Source organism: Grammomys surdaster, unplaced genomic scaffold (assembly GCF_004785775.1).
Source record: "Grammomys surdaster isolate TR1022 unplaced genomic scaffold, NIH_TR_1.0 130, whole genome shotgun sequence".
NCBI classification, from domain to species: domain Eukaryota; kingdom Metazoa; phylum Chordata; class Mammalia; order Rodentia; family Muridae; genus Grammomys; species Grammomys surdaster.
In genome coordinates, this window is record NW_021604588.1 from 10,651,037 (window position 1) to 10,677,857 (window position 26,821).

General features: G+C 36.8%; 1 protein-coding gene across 2 annotated transcripts in view; it reads right to left on the bottom strand.

Moving 5' to 3' along the window:
- Positions 1-26,821, bottom strand: part of Dcaf6 (DDB1 and CUL4 associated factor 6) — a 114,622-nt gene that overhangs the window by 17,642 nt on the left and 70,159 nt on the right. The window contains exons 11-15 of one of the 2 annotated variants that reach the window (XM_028758326.1): positions 21,041-21,100; positions 11,052-11,169; positions 6,213-6,328; positions 5,750-5,818; positions 5,166-5,562 (exon numbers count right to left, since the gene is read on the bottom strand). In XM_028758326.1, coding sequence (XP_028614159.1) covers positions 5,166-5,562; positions 5,750-5,818; positions 6,213-6,328; positions 11,052-11,169; positions 21,041-21,100 — 760 coding nt within the window. The remainder of the gene's footprint in view (positions 1-5,165; positions 5,563-5,749; positions 5,819-6,212; positions 6,329-11,051; positions 11,170-21,040; positions 21,101-26,821) is intronic. The other variant, XM_028758332.1, reaches the window with a different exon arrangement.

Below are 26,821 nucleotides of genomic sequence, written 5' to 3' on the forward strand. Positions count from 1 at the left end.
CGAGGGGAGGGGAGGGGAGGGGAGGGGAGGGGAGCGAAGCGAAGCCACCATTCCATTCACTCCACAATGTAGCTGGCACTGTAGGCCTTTAATCCCAGCACTCTGGAGGCAGAAGTCAACAGATCTCTGAGTTCAAAGCCAGACAGGGCTACATACAATGACACACTGTCTAACACAGAAAAGAAAAAAAAAGTGAGGCACTCTCTCATTCCAGGGTACGTTCTGATGTTCACGGATCTAGCATGTGAAATTAGTGAAAGAATGAACACACTAATTTTATTTGTCATTTATACTACTATTATTGAACAGTTTATTTTATCAGTTTATTTTCCATTTAATGTCGTATGCTTTTAACCTAGATAAAAGAACTCATTTTTTAACATTTGAATTTCTGCCATAAAGACATTATAATAGATATAGCTTGGTTCTCTCTGTGACTGATTTATTCTAAAGCAGGAATCAGTAAACTGGCTTTTATGTAAAATCTTGGTCAGCTGTTTTTTATGACCTTTAAGTTATGGCCAGTATTCTCATTTTTAAATGATTACATTTAAAATAGTTATATAAGTGCCTATGTAGTAGTTTCCACTTTAATTCTTGGCCAGCAAAGCCTAAAATATTTATTATCTGGGCTTTTGGGAGAAAAAAATTGTCTGAATACCTGTCCCTGTTCCAGCTGTTTTTATATAGATTTGCTATAGTTAGAAAAGAACACTCCATAAAATACCCATGTGACTGCTGTGGCCTATGTTTCTAAGGCTTTGTCTTTTCATGCTTGGTTTCAGCCCCAGAATGCTTAAATTAAACAAACCTTTAAGAATACTAAGAGTCAAGTAAGGTGACGAGTGCTTATAACCTCACACTGGAGTTGGGGGCAGGAGGATCAAGGAATAAAAGCCATCTTCAAATACACAGTACATTTAAGGTACATGAGAACCTGATTTTAAAAAATGCAAAAAGAATGTAAATAGTTGTGTTATGGAAATCACTGCTCTGCAGTATAAGGACCACTTTGGTATTTTAAATTAGATATATGTCAGTGGCTTAACTACATGAAACCTTTAAAGTTTCAATTAAAAGTTTAAATTTAGCAAAAAATAGTAAAAATTAAAATTGAGCCAAAATTATAAGATATACTATAGTTTTCATATAAGTTAAAAGTTTAATTAACTATATATTTAACTTTTTAACTATTTGACTTTTACCATACTTATTGTGAGGACCATTTCTCTATCCTAACTAAATTCATTGACTGGGCTTTTTAAATAGCAGCAAGAAACTGTTGTGGGCACACCGTCAGCACACTGGACTTCTAGACTGGACCTGGATTGATCAAACGACAGGAGAGGTGACTTCTAAGGTATGTATTCTGTTAGCTGGACATTCATCAATGTGTAAGATGTACTTTAGCCTCTTCAGAAACAGAAAGTAGTCCAAATATTGGTAATTTTAAAGATGGTGAATGATTTGGGTTCTTAGAAGTAAAATTTCTTAAAACTTGCTCCTTTAAAAATGTAAGTCAACTTACTATCTACCTCTAAATTTAGAAGCAATGAACAATACCCGAGGCCATGGCCGTTGGCCTCTCACTAAACCATGGCCGTTGGCCTCTCACTAAACCATGGCCGTTGGCCTTTCACTAAGCCATGGCCATTGGCCTCTCACTAAGCCAGAACAAGCTGCAGCAGCCTCACGGATGAAGCAAGGGGCAAGGGCAGCCACAGCAGGCGCACTCTTTACTCAGTGAGCTCTGATTACACAGCAAGTGTGCTAGGGAGACAGCACTGGAGAAACAGACGGAGAGTCTCGAGTCTCATCACTTATACATTTTTGGTAAAGAGCTAGGGGAGGCTGGCTGTGGTGGCTCATGCCTGTAAAACCACTACTTCAGAGGATTACTTTGAATTCAAGACCCCTGAACTACAAAGTGAGACAACAAAAAAATGGATCAAAAAACAAAAACAAAAAACCAAACAGAACAAATCCACAGAAACAACAAAAACAAAATCAAAACAAAACAAACAAAATTGGGAAAAGACAAAGCAAATCTTTTTTGGGGGCGGGTGGTGTGGGTTTTTTATTTTTACAAAAAAAAAAGATTTATTTACTTATTTTATGTATGTGAGTACACTGTAGCTGTCTTCAGACACACCAGAAGACTGCATCAGATCCTACTGCAGATGGTTATAAGCCATCATGTAGTTGCTGGGAATTGAGGTTGCTCTTCCTCTGGAAGAGTGGTCAGTGTTCTTAATTGCTGAGCCATCTCTCTGAGCCCTGGGTTTGGTTTTTTGAGTCTCTGTGTAGTTCAAGGTGGCCTGGAACTCACTCTGTAGACCAGACTGGCCCAAAACTCACAGAGACCTGCCTGCCTCTACCTCCCGAGTGCTCGGATTAAAGGTGTGCGGCAGCAGTTGAAGAGGAGGGCTACCAAACTGACGAGCAGTGCAGGGGCGCTGCGCCACCTCAGCTGGTCGTACAGATACACTCCGATGTTTCACTTAGTTTCAGATTCTTAGTTTTGATTTACATCAAAACTTGCATGCTTTCCTCTCCAATAAATTATTAAGTTTCCTGAAGATTAAGAATTTTATTATTATTTCTGTTACCAGTCTAAATTTATGTCCTATAAAAGCTAAGTAACTAAGGCTAAGTAATCTGACTATATGAATTATTGAGTGATACTCAGTCTTTAGAAGTTTAAACTATGATCTAATCATAACATCTGAGTATAAGCTAATGCATGGAGAGGTGGTAGTTCCAGGCTGCTAGCCATAATTATCAATATTCTAAATATTTAATTAATCTAAAACCTAGAGCTTTCTAGGTTAATCTAGTTATCAGGTAGCAACTTTATGGCTGATCAAATCTTAGGAGAATTAGAAATCATCTAAATACTATAAAAATGATAAATGTCTTAGAAAGCATCAGTTTGATTTTTGAATTGTGCTATGCTTGGTAACTTTACCTGTATATATTAAGTAGTAGTGACCTTTTATGGAACGCTTACTATATATGTCTATGATGCTGAGGGGTTAGTGGAACATGCCTATAACCTCAGCACTTCAATCGATAGTTCAAGGTCAGTCTGAGTTACAGAGCCAGCCAAGACTAATAGTAACACTCTAACAAAACAACCAATCAACTAAACAACTAAACAACATAGGAGGTTGATGATTAACACATGGAAGGTTAATCTTTAAGTGCAAACATAAGCGAGGATTATTTGAACAGTGCCCTAACAAAGTAACCATTTCCCCAACCTGATGGAAGGTACATGCCCTTCCACGGTTAACAAAGGTGGCTTCACTGAGCTAAATGCTGGTCTTTTTATTACTTTTATTTGTCAACCTTTATTCCTTAGAGGCATTCCTTTTTTTGCTTTGAGAGAGGGTCTCTCTAAATTGCGTAAGTTAGACCTCAAACATAATTCTGCCTCAGTCTTCCATGGAGCTAAGATTACAGGCATGCATTACTGCTGCTGGCTGAGCCAGTCATATTGAAATTGTTTTTTCAGGATGAAGGCACCCTTATACAGAAAATACACTGGTTGTTTAAGACATGTAGCCATCTTTCAATGTGAGCCAGGTCCTATAACTGACTCATTTTAAATTTGCACAATAATTTTAGATAATCATAAGCGTACTTCATATATAAGAAAACCGAGTCTCTGAATCGATAAGCAGTGTATATGAGAAAAATTGCTAGTAGGTGGTGAGTGTGGATTCAAGCCCAAGTTATGATGCTCTTAACAGTCATACAACATTACCACATTTTTTGGTTTTGATCTTTGAATGTGTTTCATTCTGTAGCCCAGGCTAACCTGTAATGTTCTATGTAGCTCAAGCCGGCCTTGAACTCACAGCAGTCCTCCTGCTGCAGCCTTCCAAGCACTCAGATTACAGGGAATGAGCTACCATGCCTGGACTGCCATTTTTAGTGGTATAGTAATCTTATTATACATGTGAAATGCATATATAATATATAATCTTGTTAATTGTGTCAGAAATGTAAACTGAATGTTTGATAAACAAGTCTATTCAAAATATATACGTGTGTGTGTCTGTGTGTGAATGGTCCAAACAGAACTTCACTCCTGTGTGAATCAGGACTTTAAAGATAAAACTGGATTTTCTGGAACAATGGGAAAGTTGGTACTAACCACACAGTTTTCCATATATGGGATGCAACGCACTTTCCTTCCTGGGTCCCAGAGCGAACAGAGGCTCCCTGCTAACAAATGAGGTATGTCCTTACCTCTTTCCTTTTACCTTTTATTTTGAGACAGTCTCACTAAACTGCATAGGCAGAACATGGACTTGGGATCCTACTGCTGCAGCCTCCTAAGTAACTGGGGTTACAAGCTTGTATCACCAGACCTAGTCGTTTTAAAGATCATTAAAAGGTATCTTAACTTCTAAAACAAAATGTTTCTTTATGTAAAACTCTACATGGAAAAATCATACAAGTGTAGTAACAATTCCATCCTCTACTGTTGCTACAACCTTACTCTCCATCATACCTGTCTAGTTTCTTTACTAGGTCATTACATTATTAGAAATCAGAGGAAGACATAAAGGTTCCAAAAGGAGAATTACTATCACACTACCAGGGACAAGAAAAAAGAAAAAATGTAACATTAAAGTAAAAACAGGCTTAGTTGTGCACACCTTTAATCCTAGCACTTGGGAGGCAGAGGCAGAAGGATCTCTAAGTTTAAGGCCAGCTTGGTCTACATAACATGTTCCAGGCTAGTCTGGTCCACATATCAAGTTCCAGGCCAGGCAGGACCACACAGTTAGACCCTCATCTCAATAAACAAACTAGCAAACCCCAAAATCTATAATCTCTACAGGGCAAACTAACAACTAAATGTAACCTTAATTTACAAGTAACTCATTAGTCATTCTCAGGGTGCCATCTCTTGATTTGTAAACTGAGGCACAAGCTTCAGGGCAGAAATACTGAACAAAGACACTTTCTGTTCACTTCTTCATACATTTGCTCAGAATAGGTAAAATTGTGTATGGTTTAAAAGTTCCATGTGTCATATGACTGTGACAGTTCTAGATGAAACAACTTTAAAAAATGGTGAGACTCTCACGTGACTTTAACTCTTGTGAATTACATTTTTTATAGTCTATGTTAATTAAAAATGTACCAACCTATCACCAGGTCCTGTTCGGTATCTTGCACCAGGGATCAAGACTGGGTCATCATCGCTGTCATCTGTGTCCTGGAGAGCAGAGTCCCTGGCAGATGGGTCTTCATGAGCTGAAAGTGCTATGGCTTCTGTCTGGGATGGGAGTTCAGGATTGGCGCTGGTATGCCTGACTGTACTCTCAGTACTGGTCTGTTCGACGGCTTCTGTCTGGGATGGGAGCTCAGGCTTGATGCTAGCATGCCTGGCTGCACTCTCAGTGCTGATCTGCTCACAAGTCTCCCTGTCTGTTTCAGACAAACTGCCTTCTTCTGGAACCCCACAAGGGCTGTCAAGACTTGGGTTCTTCCTTTCTCCTGAGTTAGAATCCAATGGCTCAGCTGGGAAGGTATCAAATTGTGCTGTCAGAAAACAAGGTTGTATGTAAGTCACTGTTCATCGTTTTACTTAGGAACTGACAGGTTCTAATGTGAAGTCTGATTCTAGAGCCATCATTTGGAAGTGACCTTTGCCTCTGGAGAGTTTACAAAGATTAAGGTGTTTAGTTTGTATATGAGCAGTTTTCCTGAAGATGGCATGATAACTCACCTGTATCTATCTGGTTTTGAATGAGGTTTTCTGAAAATGTTCCTTTCTCTGATAGTTCTTCAGGAGCTCCTAGAATTAAACAAAATGATCATGGAATCTAGCTTTTTAAAGAAAAATATAAATACAACACTCCAACATTTCTTTAAATAAGTGGCTTTTAATTCTACCTTGATCATAGAAACCTTTAATATTCAAATAAAATCTCACCCCAAGGAAGGGCAAAATGACTTTGAGGGTAAAGGCACTAGCCAAGTGCAAGCCTGGAGACCTTAGTTTGATTCCTAGAACCCAAGTAAAAGTGGAAGGAAGGAGCTGCCTTCACAAAGCTGTCCTCCAACCTCCACAGGCCTCTACCCCACAAAATAAATTTTAAGAGAAAATCTTACTCTACAAAGAACAAAGGTGAACCATTGTGGAAGAACAGAGAAAAATAGGTAGGCACTCAGCACTGAGGTGACCTAACTTGTCTCACTGTCTCCTTCAGGCGGCTGCACAGAGCACGGTGGGACCAAGCATTCCTCTTGACCCTCAGATTTGCAATGGCTCCCATTTCCTCTGGAACTTGAGGCTGTACTGCTCCTAGAATTACAAGAAGACACATAATACCACCCAAAGGTAACATAGGATTTTGATGTAACTTTCATATTTTACAACTTAAAAAGTATTAGAAAATTTAAACATAAGTACTTGATAAACCATTTTTTAAAAAAGAAATGATCACACTTCATCTTAAAAAGATTTTAAAATGAGAGCACTTTAATTCACGATTTTGATGCTCCTACTGTCTACTATACATTTCTATGTGTCTCTTAGTGTGTGTGTGTGTGTGTGTGTGCTGGGAATCAAACACAGGAGCTATATTCTAATATATGCTAATACGTCACACCTTCAGCCCCAGTTTCTATGGAACTTTAAATGAATTATACTGTCTCCTTTTTTTTTTTTTTTTTTTTTTGGTTTTTCAAGACAGGGTTTCTCTGTGTAGCCCTGGCTGTCCTGGAACTCACTCTGTAGACCAGGCTGGCCTCGAACTCAGAAATCCGCCTGTCTCTGCCTCCCAAGTGCTAGGATTAAAGGCGTGTGCCACCACTGCCCGGCTCCTTTTCTATCCATAGATATTATTAATGGTTTTATAGAACTTGATCATACTCTTTTTAGATTCTAATCTTATAGAATGTCTTAAATTAAGTTGAATGGAAGCCTGGCCATTTCTTCAGTCTTTTTGAACTGCCCTTAGTGGAATACTGTCTGGTCTGTCCTGTCCCATTGTGTGTGTGTGTGTGTGTGTGTGTATTTATTAAGCATTACAGTTTTGTAGAAAGAGATTATATTTTCTATTTTGGTTTTAATACCCACCCGATGATGGCCAAAGTCCCATTAGCATCTCTGGCTACCAATAATATTAGACTCATTCAAATAAATAATTTCTATAAGAAACCATGGTATGTGTGTAAGGAGAAGGTTGATAAGGAAACAGGAAGATGTATAACAATCTGAGATTAAAATCAAATTATGAGCCAGGGAGATGGCTCAGTAGGTGAGGTGCTTATTGTCAATCCTGATAGCCAGAGATGGAGGAACCCACTGGTGGGAGGAGACAGACAATTCCCCAAGGCGTCTTCTGGTTCTACACACATGCCATGCCATGCACCCACACAAATATACATGTTCAGAAAATAAATAAATGTAAAGAGGCAAATTACTAGGGATTTTGTAAAATCTCTTTAAAGCAAATAATAAAAATCAATTTCATATTTTTTAACGTGTACATATAATGATATTATTTTAAACAATAATGACCTACATGGGTATACATGCAAGAAAAAAAATGTCAGGAGGGTTGTACACCAGCCAAAGTGCTGTCTCTGTAGGATTATTTTGTCTTCCTTCCTTCCTTCCTTCCTTCCTTCCTTCCTTCCTCCCTTCCTTCCTTCCTTTCCTTCCTTCTTCCCCCCCTTCTCTTTTTCTTGCCTGCATGTCTATGTACCATATGGAAGTCTGGGGTGTGAAGCAGCCAGATGAGGGCATCTGATCCTTTGCAAATGGAGTTAATATGGCATGATAAACCACAGTGAAATGAGAAGAGTGCAAACTATATGGTACTGGGGCAAAAGAAGAGTGTGTGAGAAGCTGATGCAGTAACTCTCAGCATCACACTTGCTACAAAAAAAAAAATCCAGAGTTTATAATAAGCAGGTGATTTTACTACAGAACTATAGAAAACACAGAAGTACGATGAGCAAAGGTTTCCCCTAATCTGCTTCCTGAGCTCGAGGACTGCAGCACAGCCTTAAAGGACACCTACTGCAGGTGAAGCACGAAGGCCATACCTGGGAGACACTGCAACAAATACAAGACATGACATCACTCTAGTGTCCTACTACAATAGCTCTCATAAATCATCAAGAAAGGCGGAGACCCCAGCAGGAAATGGGCCAAATTCTGAGAATAGGAGTACTGTTAGAGCTAACGACTGTGCTGTGCGGGTGCTCATCACATACAAAGTGTACTAAGATTAAGCTGCTTTATCTGTAAAAGCCCTTGAAATCTTCTCAACAAACCTCAGAAATGGGTTCTTTTAAGAGTGCCCATTTCCATTAAAAAAAAGCTGGGATTTAGAAAGCTTCCTCAAGCTGTCAAGTGAGATTCCAACCTCACAGGGTACTCTGCTGCCTCATTTGTCATTAAAGACACTAAAATGCAAGAGACAATACTGAAATAAAGAAAAGATGCATAGTTTTTTCATGCTCTGCTTTATTTTCTACTATATTGAATATTTTAAAATAGAAATGGTAATCTTTGACAAACTTATGAATGATAATATAATTTATGATCATTTAAAGATAAATTAGCATTCAAGAAAAAAAAGAGAGTAAAACTTTATCTTAGAATTGATCTGAAGGCACTCTTTCCCAGCAAGACGAAGGCAGAAGAGACCAGGCATAAGTGATACATATGAGAACCTGTATTAGATTATATATCGTAGACCAGGGCCACAGATGTCATGTTTTAAAATGTTGTGGTAAAACATTTGGGGTCATTAAGGAAGATTGTTGGCTGAATCTTGAAACACAGTACCTAGATTCTGACCATCTTTACAACCTCCACAGCTCCCATTCTGGCACAGGCCACTGCTGCTGCTTATTCTGCTTCTGGCCAGACTTTTAATTGGCATTGACTTCTATCTATGGTCCACTCTGAACACAAGAACAAAAGCATCCTTTCTGTTTCAACACTGTCTTCATTTTCTCAGCTGACCTCATCTGTTACTCACCTGTCTCTCCGCAGCTCATTCCATTTCACAAACATGAGCTTCCTAAAAAGTCCCTGAACATATACAGGACTGCTTTGCTCAAACATGTGGTATGTCTCTGCCTAAAACTTTCTTCCCTACACACATCCCATCTTCTCAGTGATTACTAACCTTCTTTAGGTTCTTGACTGTCCTTACCTGCTCTCTTTGCTTCTGTAGTACTCAGTGCCTTCCAACATGTTTATACTGCATACTTATTTACTGTAATTATTGCCTACTTCCTCCACCTAAAATGTAAGTTCCAGCAGGGGGCAGATTTCTTTTTTCTTTTCTTTTTTTCTTTTAGCTATTTTTTTACTTATGAATGTCCAATGTCTAGAATAGTCCTTGGCACATAGGTCTCCAATAATATCTGAAGTCCTATTTAACCAGACTTTACTGTAAAACACATTTACACATAAACATACAAGGAAGCCAGTGAACTGAATAATGTAACATATCGATCACATATTAATCAAGCATATAACATAATTATATATTAATAAATATATTAACATGTGATATATTATTTGTACATAATATACTTTATATTATAATTAGTTACATAAATTTATATATTAATGATTTAATATATTAATGATAGATAATTAAAAATAAATAATAAATGACTATAAATAATTGATATAATTGTTATATAAAGCTTTATGTAATTATGCCAGTACATAATTACACATTGTCATATTGTCAACAAACAATCATAAACTACTAATTAAACAAGGTTAAATAAAAATATTTGGATAGTGCTCAATCAAAAGGCCTCTAGTTAGTGGGAAAGATAATGTTTACACTAATTGATTCCTTAATCACCAACAAAATCACAAACGTCATCAAAGACAACCAGTATAGCATTAAGTGAGTGTAAAAATTCAACCTTTCTAATAATTAAATAACAAGTAAAATTATTTAAAAATCAAGAGTCAAAAAATACATTGAACAAAGAGTAATATGTTCATACACTAAGAGAAATGTGACAAGAGAAAACAAACTGGCAATCACTTTTTATCTAAACAGTTCCTCTCTGGAGATATATCTCATAGATATGATGCTGAAGATAGGAAAAGTTTTAAAAAGAAAGACTTTCATTGGGTTTTAAACTCAATTGGTTAAAAATGGCAAATTAATTTTCCAATTAAAAGGGAATAAATAAGTAATCTACAGCATCCCTACTGAACAGATTAGTAAAATAACAATTAGTACAAGTAACTAAAGGAAAATGATGTTTAGTTACAGTTAATAATGCTTACTATAAAGTTATGTTTAACAAATGCATAATGGGGTATACTCAGTATAACTTAAATTATCTTCTAAAATGTACAACAAAAATCATGAGGATATGGTTATATACACATACACAGAGAACAAAGACTAAAATATTTTAAATTAATGCTCTCTATAGGTGATTATATTATTGTTTGTATTTTCTATCAGAACAAACATCCCAGGATAACAAACACAATTTGCTACATTTTTAGGAATGTAAATTCTCAGGTCTGATTCCATAAGTGGGATTTATTGGTCTGTAGGTTTTCTGAATCCTTGTTTTATGTGCATGCAAGTGTGTGTGACATGCACACGTACCACATGAAAGTGTTGGGTGTCTTCCTCTACTGCTCTCCACCTATTAGCTTGGGAGTCTCTCACCAAACAAGAAGCTCACTGGTGAGCTAGAGGGATATGCCAGTCTCTGCCTCCCAGCGCTAGGGCTACAGGCATGTACAGGGGTGTGCAGCAATGCTCAGCCTTTTCCATGACTGCTAGGGATTCCAACTCATGACTGCATAGCAAAGGCTCTCATCCACTGAGAATGACCCATCTCTGTAGATACCTAATCTGTGTATCTACAAGTTCTTCAAGGAATTTAAAATATACTACAGTTTCAAAACTAAGTAAACAGGAAAATAACAAAACTTAAAATGAAGTACAGAAAAAGCATATCAAATACAATTGTACAAAAGAGCGAAGAACATCTTTACAAAAGTGTTAACTTACCATTCATCTGTAAAGTTCAGTTTTATTGTGCTTGTAGTTGTTCCTTCTGTGCTGTAGTGCAAACTTAAAACTGGTTCACCTGTCCCTGGTTTGGGGCTCAGCCTTTCATTATTGTTATCTGAAAATTGTGTTTAAAACATTTGAAAAAGTTTCTGAAACCAGTAAATATATGACATTTCCTAAAATTTAAAAGAACTTAAGTTAGGTTATTGTCATAACTTTTGTTCATGTTAGGGTTCTCATTTAAAGTTTAAAGCAACATTATCAATTCTAGCTTTGTTTAGATAACTCCCTCAGATTTAGAAAACTACACGCTTTCAGTAAGGAATCAAAGGCTACTAACATGCAATGACACACTGTAAACTGGTGCCTTATTTAGTAGAATACCCATGGTATATTTTTTAGTTGCTTGAGCATCAGAAAGGATTAGCAGTGGCTAAAATATAAGATGAAAAGGCTCTAAACTAGCTGTTCTGACTGCTGCAGTTAGATCTACTGAGTTCTGTGTTCTCACAGAACACACTCTACCACAAGGAAGTAGTATACTGTGCTTTGGTATTTTCTAAAAATTGTTTCAATGTTTTAGTATATTTCAGTTTCTACTCTTTTTATTTATTTATTTATTTATTTATTTATTTATTTATTTATTAATTATATATGAGTGCACTGTAGCTGTCTTCAGACACACCAGAAGAGGGCATCCAATCTCATTATGGGTGGTTGTGAGCCACCATGTGGCTGCTGGGATTTGAACTCAGGACCTCTGGAAGAGCAGTCAGTGCTCTTAACCGCTGAGCCATCTCTCCAGCCCTCAGTTTCTACTCTTAACTAATCTTGTAAAGAAGTTATTTCTTAATAAAGGATAGTAATTTCACCTTAACATTTTATAGGATATATATATGTAGTGTCTTTTTTAAAATGCAAATAAAGGTGGGCATGGTGCTCACACCTGTAATCCCAGCACTTAGGGGGCAAGACAGGAGGACCTCCAAGATTTCAAGGCCTGCCTGTGTTCTGCAGTAAAAACCAGGCCAGCTGGGCTACAGAGTGAAACCTTGTCTCAAAAAGGAAAAACATCATTTGGCTGGGCATGGCTGCATAAATCTGTAACCCCTGCATTTAAGAGGCAAAGACAAGTGGATTGCTCTAAATTTGACTACAACCTGGTACACATAGTGAGTTCTAAGACAGTCAAGGCAGTTTAACTTAGTAAGACTTTGTCTTAAAATTAATCCATTAATTAAACGAAATGGCATATAATGTCAAAGAAATTGTAGAGACTATTGAAAGCCCTCTCCCCCCAAATAGCAAAAAGATATTCAAGGCCAAAATGAAGTAGAACTTTAAAACTTCCTATTTGGATGGTTATTAACATCTTGTAGAAACATGAGAATACGCAGAGAATAGAAATGGACACAAAGCCAAATATCAGAGACCCTTGGCTAGCTGTCTACAGAGAGAAAACTCGTCTGTGGTATCTTGTTTTTTGGCATCCATCCATTGCAAGGCTGATACAACAATGAGCTAATTTTCCTCAAAATAACAAATCACAACTTTAAAAATCCAAGTTACTCAGGCATTTTCTGCTTTTACAACAGCGTCAAGAGAGGGTCATTAGTCAACACAGTTTCCCCTTATCCTTTAGTTATCCCACAGACTATCATCCCACTAATGACAAGGCCACTGTTGTTTTAAGTTTGCTGTAACTGGGTTATGGCTAAAGCCTGAGATGATCAAAGACACAGGCAGAGCTGGAGCTTGGTTTGCAGAATATCTTATAAAATATTTTGCTATTTATTTTCCGTCTTAGGTAAAGAAGGAATGGAGGGTGTGGTGGCACACATCCTTAAGCTCAGACCAGGGAGGCAGAGGCAGGTAGATCTGAATTCAAGGTCAGCCTGGTCTAGATTACAAGTTCCAGGCCAGTTAAGGCTACAAAGTCAGACTCTTTTCTGAGTTGGGGGGGGGGGAGGGGGAAGGCCGTTTAAGACAAAGTATGCTGCACTCTTGGAGGACCTGAGTTCAATTATCTGAACTCATGTTAGATCGCACATAACTTCCTATAACTTTAGTTCCAGGAAATCCAATACCATTCTTCTGACTTTAATGGGCAATTCCCCAACCCCAACCCTGCCCAAAAACACAAACCAAACCAAAAACAAAAAAAGCCCCTCAAAACCCCCAAATAAAACAAAAAAACCCCATTGTTTTTGAAGAAAATAAAGACAATTACATAAATTCACATGCTACAGAAATACAGTAAACAAAAGCAAGAAAGAGAGAGAACAGTGTCAAAACATTTCATGAACATTTATACAGCACCCTGCCAACCCTCCCCCAGCAAGAAGCTAACAGGCAATTAAGAGTCATGACTTTTTTCCTAGAGTCATCTACTACAAAATTATTCAAACACAGTCATAAAATGGAGCAATCTTCATATAATCATAAAAGGAGTATGGCTGATTAATATTGTTCCTTTGAACTCTTAATGAACTCATCAACCTCGGCTTCAACTGGCCAACCAATGTACAAACGGAATGGACTCTTTCATTGGGTCCTCATACTTCAGACTCCCAAGTTTAGAACTTATTTCTAACTTTCCTCATTCTACTCTTCTTAGCATGATGCTGCTTTGCATGGCTATACACAATTTATTAAGACGGGTTTTCTCAGAATCTCAATCCCTTAGGTGAGGATGGATGTAATTTGGGGGCTGAGGAGCACTGGCTGCTCTTAAAGAGGACTGGCTTTGATTGGTGGGGACTTAGCACTGATACGGAAGCTCACAATTAACTGTAACTCCAGTTCCAGGGATTCCAATGCCTCCCTTGGCACCAGGCACACACATGCATATACAATACAATAATAAAATAATTTTTGAAAATGGATATAATTTACTGTGTAGTAAAACATATATTTTAAGCTAAATTTTAAAAAAAAGTACTTTAAAGACCTACAAATTGGGGCTGGAGAGATGGCTCAGTGGTTAAGAGCACTGACTGTTTTTCCAGAGGTCCTGAGTTCAGTTCCCAGTAACCACATGGTGGCTCACAACCATCTGTAATGGGATCTGATGCCCTCTTCTGGTAAGTCTGTGAGAGCGACAGTGTACTCACACACATAAAATAAATAAATAAATCTCTAAAAAAAAAAAAAGACCTACAAGTTAATGTCTTGTTTTTATATTACTTAAAGGATACTTATAAGTATTTAGGTTTCCTCTACTTTGTTTAGTTGTTTTAATTAGAACAGCAAGCACATTCTAAAAACTATTTCAAAGCCATACTCATTACACAATACACAGATCATTCTTTAGTACTTATCATCCTTGTATGATTTGTCTTCACTGTCAGACGAGGCAGAAAAGATTAGTCATTTCATTCCAAATAACCAATCAGTAAATAGTAAATCTAACAAATACAGAGAACCCAGAGTAAAGTCTCGTTTCACTATCTTTTGTCCACTAGAATTTAAAATATACTGTTTATAGATGTGTACTGGGATGGTAAACGCTGAACTAACATTTCCCATTCATATACAGGCTTCAAACATTTGCTATATACTAAAAATTTAAAATTCGATATATAATTAATGACTACTTAAAATACTATTTGAGCCAGACATGGTAGTGGCAGTAAGTCCAGCTACTTGGAGGCAGAATGACATCCAGTCTGAGCTGGTCACTTCAACTCTGTTATTAAAAAATAATACAGGACATAATGTAATTATATTATAATCTCAAAAAATAAAAATTATAAAATGTAATAAGTGTATGCAAGGTCCTGGTGTCAATCCTGAGTGTTATATAAATAAAATTAATGTAATATTCTCATGACATTATGAAAATTTCAATTTGTTATACTATACAAGTATGATTCTTAAAGAAATACATATTTAATTCATGACAAATTCAATTTTTTCTCACTTCCCAATCTGTTTCAGAAGGTTCAGTCAGATCAGTTTTCCTATGTTCTGATTACCCACTAAGTCTCCCATACAGATCAATGCTTTAACACCACAGGAAACCTACTTACATAAAATGACACACTTTTTAAAGCTTTTATTTAACAATTATCACTGTAATAAATATAAAACAATTTGCTCAATCATGACAAAGACTTAAACTTATACAAAACTATTTTCTTATGCCTTCCCCCAAATTAACTCTTCTCAAAAAAATTTTTAAAAACTAAAATAAGGGGGCATGATGGTACACACCTATGATCCCAGCATTGGTGATGCAGAGGTAGGTGGACTTCAAATTTTAAGGGCAGCCTGGTCAAATTGTGTGTGTGTGTGTGTGTGTGTGTGTGTATAAAGAATTTTCCCTTTAGGATAATAATAAACATAAAAATTAGATAGAAAAGTAAAAAGGAAAACTGAAGTTCTTATGAAAATGTATCATCTTTCTAGGCATGCAGCACATGCCTGTCATCTCAGATGCTCAGGAATACTTGCATTTAGTTTAGAATCACAATGGAGAACATTCTCAATCCTAAACTCTTAAAAAAGATATATTATTCAAAGGGGATCTTGGTGGTGCACACCTTTAATCTCAGCACTGGAGAGGTGTAGGCAGGTGGTTCTATGTGAGTTCAAGGAAAACCTAGTCTACATAGGAAGATTTAGATCATTGAGGGCTACACAGGGATAGGGATCTAACTCAAACAGAAGTATATATATACACATATATATGTGTGTGTGTGTGTGTGTATACACACATATATATTATATACTAATGTATATTATAAACATAAATATGTATATTTATATGTACATATTTATAATATACACATATATTTTTGTGGTTTATATAGGCCATTATAGCTACATAATATATAATATATAACATATAATATATATAGATGTATATGACATATATTATGATGTTAAACACCCATATATTTGCCCACAACTTCCAATTTTGTGAATATGACCTTGTATATACTAAGCAAGAGCTATATTCTCTGTCCTTAATTACTACTTTCTATAAATTTTTCATTTTTTGAGATTAAAATTATATTATATCCCTTTCTCTTTTTTCTACATTATCTTAATGAGACTATATAATATACATATATGTAAATAATATATATTAAAAGTTATATATCATATGCAATTTTTTCTAGGCAGCAAAGTTCATCATAGATACCATTGTGCTTTGTCCATACTTAGCAAAGGAGAGCAAAGGAGAACTATGTTTGCCCACAACTTTAAATTTTGTGAATAAGAGAAAGTATTTTACTCAAATAACAATGTCTGTTTCTTATTTTTTCCTATCATTTTGTTTATTAAAGAAGCATATTGGTGGGCTGATGAGATAGCTCAGTGGTTAAGAACACTGGCTGCTCTTCCTGAGTTCAATTCCCAGCAATCACATGGTGGTTCACAAACATCTATAAAGGGATTTGATATTCTCTTCTGGCACATAGGTATACATGTAGACAGAGTACTCCTACATGAATAAGTAATTTTTTTAAAAAAAGAAAGCATGCTGATTAAAGAAAATAAAAACAGGTGAGACAAAGTCAGGGATGGAGATACACTCTTGTAGTCCCAGCCATATGGAGGCTAAAATGGGACTGAGTACAAGAACTAGGCCTGGGCAACAAAGCCAGACCTCTGACTACACATTTGCTTTCCTTTTCATACTTATAAAGAGATACTATTCTTCTTTTAAAATGTGTGTTTATTATCATCTAGGTGACCAGGTGATTTCTATACCATTTAACTTTCTCATAGTAGTTCTGAGATATTTTTTTGGTGGGAGTAATTACCGAAGATAAAAAGTTACTAATAATACTTTCCAGTTTCATTGAGTTCATCTTACTGATGAAATTTTTTCTTTGAACAATTATATATATTTATTACCAGCTGTCCATGCAGCAGATAGGAAGGTGTTTGTATCATGAATACAGAGTTCTCATTGTGGGTTAATATCACCTTGCAGAAATGACTGAGTTATTTCTCAGAAGACTGTATACGTTACTGGTAGGTCAACCAAGTATGATTTTCTTATCTTTCTCTAGCTTTCCCATTTGACATCTGTCTTCAGTATGCTTCTGCTTTCCCTTTTTTTGAAGGTGGGGGGCAATGCACAGAAGAGCATATGACCAAGTAGATACCTCCAGAGCTGTGAGTCAAAACCTCTTTCCTTGTAACTGGACTCAGTCTCCCCTACCTTTCTCTTTGTCTCTCTCCCTCCCCTTAGATATATCTTAAAGACAAGGGTTCACTATGCAGACCTGGCCAGCCTGGAACTCATAAGAGATCTACCTGTCTATGCTTCTCAAGTACTGGGATTAAAGACACATGTCACCATGTTCAGCCCTTAAGTTCTCCTTAACAGAAAGAGAAAACAGACTAAGATACCTCAAAGACAAAATGTGAAGGATATCTACACAGATCCTTTCCCCTAGAGCTATCTGTTTTTCCTGAAAGCTTTTTCTTATGGTTTACTATAATCTTATCAAGACACCTAGACATAATTTTCTCAATTTCCGGCTAGTGAGTTTCAAAGTGTCACTTATTATTACCACCATTATTGTCATAACTGTCATATTGTCTATCTATCCCAAGCCAAAATTCTCTTCATTCTACTCACAAAGACTGTTAAGATTTACTTATCTCTCACTCCTACTGCCTGAGATTGGGGTTTTCACTGTCTCTTACCTGTATTATTACAATAGTTTCTTGAGTGCTCTGACTCTCTTATCCTCCTTCATTCTTATATATTACCCAAATGAACTTTTCAGGATGTAAACCTGGTTGTTATGCTGAATTTTCTAAACTGAAATAATTTCCACAGCTCTGATCACTTAATGAATTAATCTACTTATTTATTCAACAAACACTGGGCATGTTTCTGGGCATGCTGGCACCTTTAATCCTGGCACATGAAGAAGAGGCATGTGACTTAAGCTCTGAAAGTTCCAGGCCAGCCTAGTCAACATAAAGATTTCCAGCTCAGCCAAGACTACATAGTGAGACTATATAAACAACAATAACAACAAAAAACCAACCACAAGCCCCCTTCCCCCCAAAACATCCCAACAAAATATTGGTATATTTTGATATAAAATGATATCAATATGGAATTGATAAAATTCCAAACACTGCATATCTATCTATCTTTCTATCAATCATATATATACATATCTAGATAGATATCTAGATATAGATATCTAGATATCTAGATAGATATCTAGATAGATAGACAGACAGACAGACAGACAGACAGACAGATAGATAGATATGTGTGTATGTATATACATATGACAATGACTAAAAAGAGCACATATAGTCTATGGAGAGAGGTACACATGAAACAATCCTCCAAACAAACACATGACTGCAGATCTAATGAGAGCCATTAACAAGGCCACAAAATGAGGAGAGACAAAATACTATACACTTGGAGGTCATATTTTTGAGAGATTGACACTTAGAGGATAAGTAGAAACGGCTTAAGTTTGGGAGTAGGAACAGTGTGTAAGCTATCTGAGAGGGAAAGGAGCTCAGAGTGTCAGCACACTCCAGGCAAATATGGCAACTACCAAAAATCTGGTTATGGAGAGAAAGACCAGCTCATGTTTGGCCTCATGCTTGCCTTATAAGACACCGCATGGACTTCAGCCTTTCCAAGGGTTAAAGTAACTTTAGAGTGTGCATGTGCGCATGCATGTGTGCCTGGATACCAGAAGAGGGCACCAGATCTGATTATAGATGGTTCTGAGCCACCATGTGGTTGCTGGAATTAAACTCATGACCTCTGGAAGAGTGGCCAATGTTCTTAACTTCTGAGCCATCTCTCCAGCCCCTGACCCCCATCTTAACTTCCATAGTACAGTTAACACATATTGCCATAGGTAAACCCATGTGCTTAGGTTATTTCCCATCATTACGACATTTCTACTCATGGGTTTTATTACAAAACTACAACAGCTGTTTACAATGTAGTTTCTGCCAAACACATTTGATATTTGGCCTTATAAAACCTCTCTCGTTGTACAACCACATGGTAAATCACATTACATGGGCCTCAGAACAAAGATCCTTCTAACTTCTATCTCTAAGCTAGCCAACTTCACTAAATGGTACCCCCATTCATCCAGGCACTGAGACTAAAATTGTGTAGGTTAAACTTAAGTCTTCTCTTTTTTATATCTCAGAACCATATATAAATGAAGTACCAATTAAATTAGGTATAATAGTCAATATAAATCTATAGAAATTATTCTATATGGTTAACTAAACACGAATCTGGCTATAGTGTAATATACTGTGATGCTATAATTGTATCCCATTTTATTAATGTGTAAAGATAAAATATGCTTAATTTTGTATACCTCACATTTATTTATTTATTTATTTATTTATTTATTTATTTATTCATTCCAACCTCCTGCCTCATTTTTCTTATTGTATTTTGCTTTTTTTCTTTGTTTGTTTTTACACAGATTTTCAATCTTTCTCATGGTGATCTTTCTGCATCAGTTTCCTAAGTGCTGGGATTAAATGCAAGAACTACCACACCAAGCTCTATTTTTTAAGAACAAGAAAAAAAACCCCAGAATAAACAAAATCCAAACCTAATAATGCATGTCATCAAAAGGTTTACAAATAAATCATTTAAAACTGAAGATACATGACTTTCTAAAGTGTTTTTAATTTAGTTTTTGAACATTTCTCTACAAAGATTACAATTAGATACTACAGCAAAATTGATTCCCTTACGCAGTGAACTGGTGAGTTCTACATTTGCTACCTTCAACCTGTCAAGTCTTGCAGATTTCATGCTTATTCATAGCTATCCATTTGCCCTTTTCAATTGAGATACATGAAATCAAGCTGGTGAGTTGGCTCAGCAGTACAGGCACTTGCAGCCAAGCCCGATCTGATATCAATCTCTGGAACCCATACAATAGGAGGAAAGAAGTGACCCCTAGCAATTATCCTCTCATCACTAGCTCTGGTCACTAAGATTGCACCATGGCACGACCCTGATACACACACATACCACACACACACATACACACACACACACACACATACATTCACAAATTCAAGTTATTCCTTGTTGCTTAATATCGCTAACATTGTTATATCACAAAGCACTTTAGAACCCTTTAAAGAATTCTGAGTCGAGAGAGATCATAAGAAACTTGCCTTAATCCTAAAGTAAGCACTATAGCTTCTTACAGTCTTCCCCCGCACCTTCTTTCTATGTACCTCTTTTTTGTTAGAACGTCCTCCTTTCCCAATTCTCTCTGCACTGTATCAGATCTGCTAGTAATAAAGGTTGACTGATAAACCTGTGGAATGCACACTGTTCTCCTCAAGCCTGTCGTCTGAGTCAATACCTCTGCTAGGTTACAGAAAGCACCAGTGGGAGTGAAGGAGCTTTTCAATGCTGAGTGCCCAGCTTTTCATCTCTCTCTGGGTTTATGAGCAGAATGCTTAACATTGGGATGGCCACATGCCCAGGACACAGAAGGAAGACTAAGCAAAACCACTGGTGGTTCAAGGCCAATTTGGGCTACATATAAGACCTTGTCTCCACCACTAGTCATGTATGACACAAAACTAAGTATCATTACCATAGCCACCTAGAAATGTGTAATATTCCTATATTCAAATAGCTTCTAAATGAGCAATAGGGCAATATGCTAACCTTATACAGTTCTATATGATTTATGGTATATAGCTATAATAAAAATTATATTATATTCATTACCAACTGTTAAAGGACAGACTTCAAAGTTGTTACAATATACGCCAAAGGCAGAAATGAGCTCACACAGAACATAATCTGTTTAGGCCAAAAGAGTCCTTTGTGCGCAAAACCACACAGGATAATTTAGTCCATAAAATAGTGACTGAAGACCATAATCAAAATGATATGCTAAGCAAAAGCAAGAAAGAACTTTGTTTATGCATTGCAATAAAACTAAGGTGGATGGGCATAGCGCATCTCCTGTTGCACGCACCCTGTTGCTCATCAAGTGACATGGATCCGAGCTGTTTGTTAACCACAGAAGAAGGAGAATCTGAAACAAAAATGAGATTTCAACTTAAAAGTAAGCAGCAGAAAACTGCACAGCAATGTCATGATAATCTCTAAGCTTAAGAAACAAATGGGTGAGGGTGGGGAGAGAAGTAAGGGCTGCAGCATGTTTTCCAAGCAGTGAGTCAGCAGGGCCATGGGCTTAAGGCGTTATTCCAGGCAAGCATTTAGCAATCTTGAGAATGAGTTGAGAAAATCATTATTGTACTTCCATGCACATACCTTTAATACAATTCATCTAGCACAGATAAAGTGCCAGATAGTTAGAAATAGAGTATCTCCTCTAAATAGAAGATATTTTGCCCTTCTCAAAAAACAACAAAACAAAAACAACAACAAAACCCCTCCCTCACCAGCTCTTAAATGGCTTTCATCCTGCGTTGGGAGAATGAAGGCATGGAATGAGATGCTCACTAGACTTTGTGAGATGCTGTTTGCTATACCATGAACTGAATAAGGAGTCAGGATGTTCAACAACAAAAAGTGGTTTATAGGGAAAATAGTCAATGAATTAAATACCTTTAAGGAAACATGTAACTTTAAGAACTCTATGGTATATTGTGCATAATGAAACTACTCTGTGAAAGCTTAGGCTTCTTTATAGAAGTACCTGGTAGAAAAAGAAAAGCAAGAAGAATGCTTAATGATCTGTGCTTTCTTTTTTCTACTTTGGCTTCAAATAGTACATCTTTATTTTGACCTTTTGGACACACTGAGTCTCTATTTGAGAATTCATTTCATTATTGGGTTCTAGTTTTCAGAAAACACTGGTATAAAGGACATCAGCATATTGAAATGGGAAGGCCATTTGTCTGGTGTTAGCAAGTCTTAATTCTGATAATCAGCAACATTTTTAGGTAGATTCTTCTTTCTCCCTAATCAGCACTGGGATGTAGTACCTTAACACATGTCTTGACAGCTGACATGACACAAGTAGAAAATTTCACAGCTAACATCCTGTGATAGAATGCAGTCAGAATACAGATACACTAAAAGTACTGCATAAGATTACCTTGATGTTTACATCAAATGTACAGAAAGCACAAAGGAATACGCTGCTTAGTCCTAAGCACTCCCCACCTCACACACCCTACTAGTTATAAGAAAATACTCCCCAAAACCTGCTACTTCTGGTCCCAAGCATTTTTGGACAAAGGATACCTGACAGAGAGAAGCCCCAGTGCCCCAGCAGAGCTACAGCAAAGAGGGAAAGTATGGGTACCAAACACAGCTTCTATCAGATGTAAAAATAATTCCTAATTTCTAAGATCTTTTACCCTGGTTCTTCATGAATAAGTTAATAAGGTATATCTGGCTGAGCACCAGCTATGTTAATAACATTTTGCCCAAACAGGTATGAAGTAAAGATCAACCTTAGCTGAACAGCTAAGGGAAATACATCCTGCCTTCATTCTAAATGTACACCATTCGACTGCTTCCATTTGTAGTCTGAAGCCTGCTACCAGCACTGTCTACTGACCTCAAGTTCTCTGTCTCCTAACATCACAGCAGAGTGCTCAGAGACCCTGATAAACCATGACACGCAACTCTGAAGCTTTACCATCTTTACCCATCATCTCTTCACCAGAATATGGCTAAAAGTCTACTACGAAAGAAGGCAAGTGGGAATGGTAGTGTTTATTGGTTCCTTAATCTACCATATCTTTCTTTTTAAAATGATTTCTCCTTTATTCATTTTAGATCTGACATTGCCACCTGCATTATTTTGAAAAACAGACATTTTGTCTTTAGAAGTAGAGTTCCACTTTTCAAAGCAAAACAAAGTCAATTAGTTAAACATTGGAAAAATCCCCTTCAGAGTCTTACAAATTATAGTACATCCCTCTGGATTCGTTATACATTTCCCTATGTTCTCCTTTAATAATTAAAGGCTCCAAGACAACTCTAAAGCCACTAAAAAATGCACTTCACAAATAATTTGTTTTTCTATATTATGAAATGCATATATCTTCTGGAAGTAAAACATATCTTTTTCTTTCAATAAATCTTAGAAAGTATCACTAAAAACTAAAGATCTTTAATGCTAATCGTCACATAACTGTACTTTTGTCTTATAGCATTTAAAATAATAAAGCTTACATTAAATTAACAACAATAAACCCCGATTTTAACTAAAACATTTTCATTGTACTGTTTTAGCCTGTCACAATTGTGCATTTATAAGAATTACTTGTTATTCGTACTACTGTGTGTGGACATGCACATGCTACACCTAGCTCATACATGGAAGTTAGAAGACAACTTGTGGGAGTCAGTTCTCTGCACAATGCGGGTCCTGAAGACTGAACTGCAGTTGTTGACTTGCTCCTGGGGCCTTCACTCGCTGGGCTGTCTCACTTGCCTGACACCTTTCAAAGCCTAACACCTGTGACTCTTGGCTACTGCCTTCACTTTACTTCTAATCTTGGGAACAGGCAATTCTTTTTAGAATTATTATTTTCCTGTAACATAAATACGTTAAGTGGCACACTTTTCTAATACTAGGTGTTCATAAATGCCTATAACTCCTGTTACAGAAGTACTTCCAGTATTAACACAGTGACCATCAGAATAGCAAGTACCAACTCAATCTTGCAGCTGGTTGTGTATCCTACTCCATATTTCTGTAAAATATTTTACAAAGCATTATCACAAAATAAAACCCAGAATATATGGTCTACTACTGAAACCAGTATGGTAAGTGAACACATTTAAAATACTTAAATTTATATTATTTTAAAGGTAGAAAAAAAGTTAAGCAATATTTCATTCAGAACTAAGCTCAATATATATTCATTTATGTATATAGTATTTACTCTGTGTATACTCTTTACACACAGTATATTGTTTACCCTGTATTTCCCCCAGATCTGCACTTTAATATTGAGTAAATCCTTCAGTCACTTAACACCAGAACTTTTCCAATTGTAGAAAAACAAAAAGTTATAATCTATCGTATAACAAGACTTCTTCAGCCTTATTTCCTAGTTTGAATGGCTTTTCCCTCACTAAAATTGTAATCCTGGACAAATTATTTTAATTGTCTTAAGTTTCATTTCTATATCACAAAAAAGTATGCAGTATTCTTTTGAGGACTTAATGAGATAATCCTTGTAAGCCACTCAACATATGGGAAAGAATCAATTAATTCAACTACTACCTCCCTGTCTTTCAGGGCTATTATACTCACTGAAAAAGAATGATGCAAATTTTTCTTGAAACTATGGGGTATATATTCATTTAATTATAGTTTAAAACCCTAAGATTCACTACTGTTTTCCTCAGAACTCTAAGTACTTAAGGCATTTAATTAACAAAGGTTTGAAGAATTAGGTCAGTATCATGTCTGATTTATTAATTATGTACAAAGGCTAAAACATGAACCAGTGTGTCTATCTCATATTGATCTGAGCACTGAAGCTAATAGTAAACAGAGCCTGCTTGCACAGGATAGGTTAAATGCTGATTTTTTCCAATATGGCTCAGTTTTGAAAAGCCCTTTTTCAAAAATAATCATCAATGTTTTACACCCTTTGGGGGTATAAAAGTTACTTTTTTTTTTCCAATTGGCAAAACCGTGCCATAAAGTGAAAAAATAGTTCCTACCTGACCCTCTCTAGGCTGGCTCCATGCTCCAGTGGGCTCTGTGGTGGTTGGGCAAGTACCAGTAGATTCCACAGGGTGTTGTCACTCTGAGCAGGAGCCAGCAATTCATGACTTCAAGGGACCTGAAATGGAAAGAGAGACCTGGGCTTTTAAATCATCCGTATACTGAACGCCTTTGTTGCAGCTACTTGGGGCATTTGTTTGCTAAATGCACAAACAGCTCATTCTAAATCCTCAATGCTGTCTATCTTAAATGGTCTTGATATGAAGACATTCTGAAGAAGTAAGACACACTATAAGTCAGACAGTATTCTCTCACAAGTATTAAGAACTATATATTTATCTATTCCATCTCTATGCATCTCCATTAACCAGGGTAGGTCACACTACCTAAATATATCTTACAAGTAAAATGGTACTCTCTCACAAGTATTAAAAACTATATGTACACATTGTCTATCCTATCTCTATGTCATCTGTTACATGGAGTAGGCTATACTCCCTAAATAAACTGGTAACTGAGAAAGTCACAGACAACAGCCAAATGAATTGCCCAAGCTTATCTAGTCATAAGGTAAGGAAAATGATTTCAACTAGTTTCAGACCCAGATAATGAGGAGATGAAGAAGGAGGAGGAAGAAGAGGAAGAGGAGGAAAAGGAAGAGGAGGAAGAAAAAGAAGAGGAAGAAGAGGAGGAGGAGGAAGAAGAGGAGGAGGAGGAGGAAGAGGAGGAGGAGCATAAGCAGTTGCTGCTGCTGCTTTTTAGGATTAAAAAAAGAAAGTACCTCTAAACTTGATTGGGTTTGATTCACAAGACCCAACCAGTGGAAGCGATTCCTTGCAAGTTACCCTGTGACCTACATACATATGCTGTAGTACACCTCAGGCCCCCAGAAAAATAAATACAATTGAAACTAATCAAGCTAGCTAGTGGTAGCACATGCTTATCATCTTAGCACTCAGAAGGATAAGGCTTGGACAGCAAACTCAAAGCCAGCCTGAGCTAGGCAGCAAGAACATATCTAAAACAAACAAATCCCAAATAAGAAAACCAAATTGCCCTAATTCTAGCTAGCACTCAGAGAGATGAGAAGAGAGACTACAAGTTTGGGAACATCTGAGGGTGAATAGTGAGATTCTGTCTCAAAATACTGCAAACAACAAAACCACTGATTTATTATAAGTTATGTTGTATCTCCTAAAAAATGAGGTGTAGTATAATCCATAAATGACTTATGGTGTACTTTCTAACTTCTAGAAGAAAAATGTATTAAAAAAAAACTAAATAGAAGGCTGGAGAGAGAGAGCTCAATGGTTAAAAGAACTTGCTGCTCTTGCTGGAGTCTGAGGTTGGGTTCCTATCACCCATGTCTGGTGGCTCACAACCACCTCAAACTCCAGTTGTATGGAGGTTCTGACACCTCAGTCCTGCCAAGGACCTGCACACATGTGAACATACCGGCACACACATACACATAATTAAAAATAATAAAAATAAATCTTGAGAAAAATCCTTCTTTTTGAGTAGGTTGGATTTTATTTCAGAGTTGAGGACCTATGAGTTAGCATGAAGAACAAGCTAAATCACAAGTTTTACTGCTACATTTGAGTGGTCGTTGTTCACCCCTGTGACCCTGACAATCAAACAGCTTTTGCTAGACACTGCTAGATTCCACATCCACTTGCAAAATTTAAATCAGAACTTCCATGTAAAATTGATGAAAGACTTGAAGCTGAGTCATCCTGCCCTTAATTAAAGGGAAAACCATGATTTAAACATCTAGCAACTCTTGTTTTCGTGTGGCACTGGAGGATCAAATCCAGGGCCTTAGGCATGCTAAGTAATTGTTCTACCACTAAGCTATGTCCCAAGCCCTAGTTATTTTCTATGACTTATTTTAAACAATAATTTAAATGTGAAGTTGAGATTATTTGGTGTTTCAGAGTAACGTAAGATATAGTGCTGGGTGTGGTGGCACATATAAACCTAGCACTTGGAGGCAAAGGTAGGCTGATCTCTGAGCTTAAGGCTAGCCTGGTCTACACAGTTCCAGGATAGCCAGGGCTAAACGGAGAAATCATATCTCAAAAAAAAAAA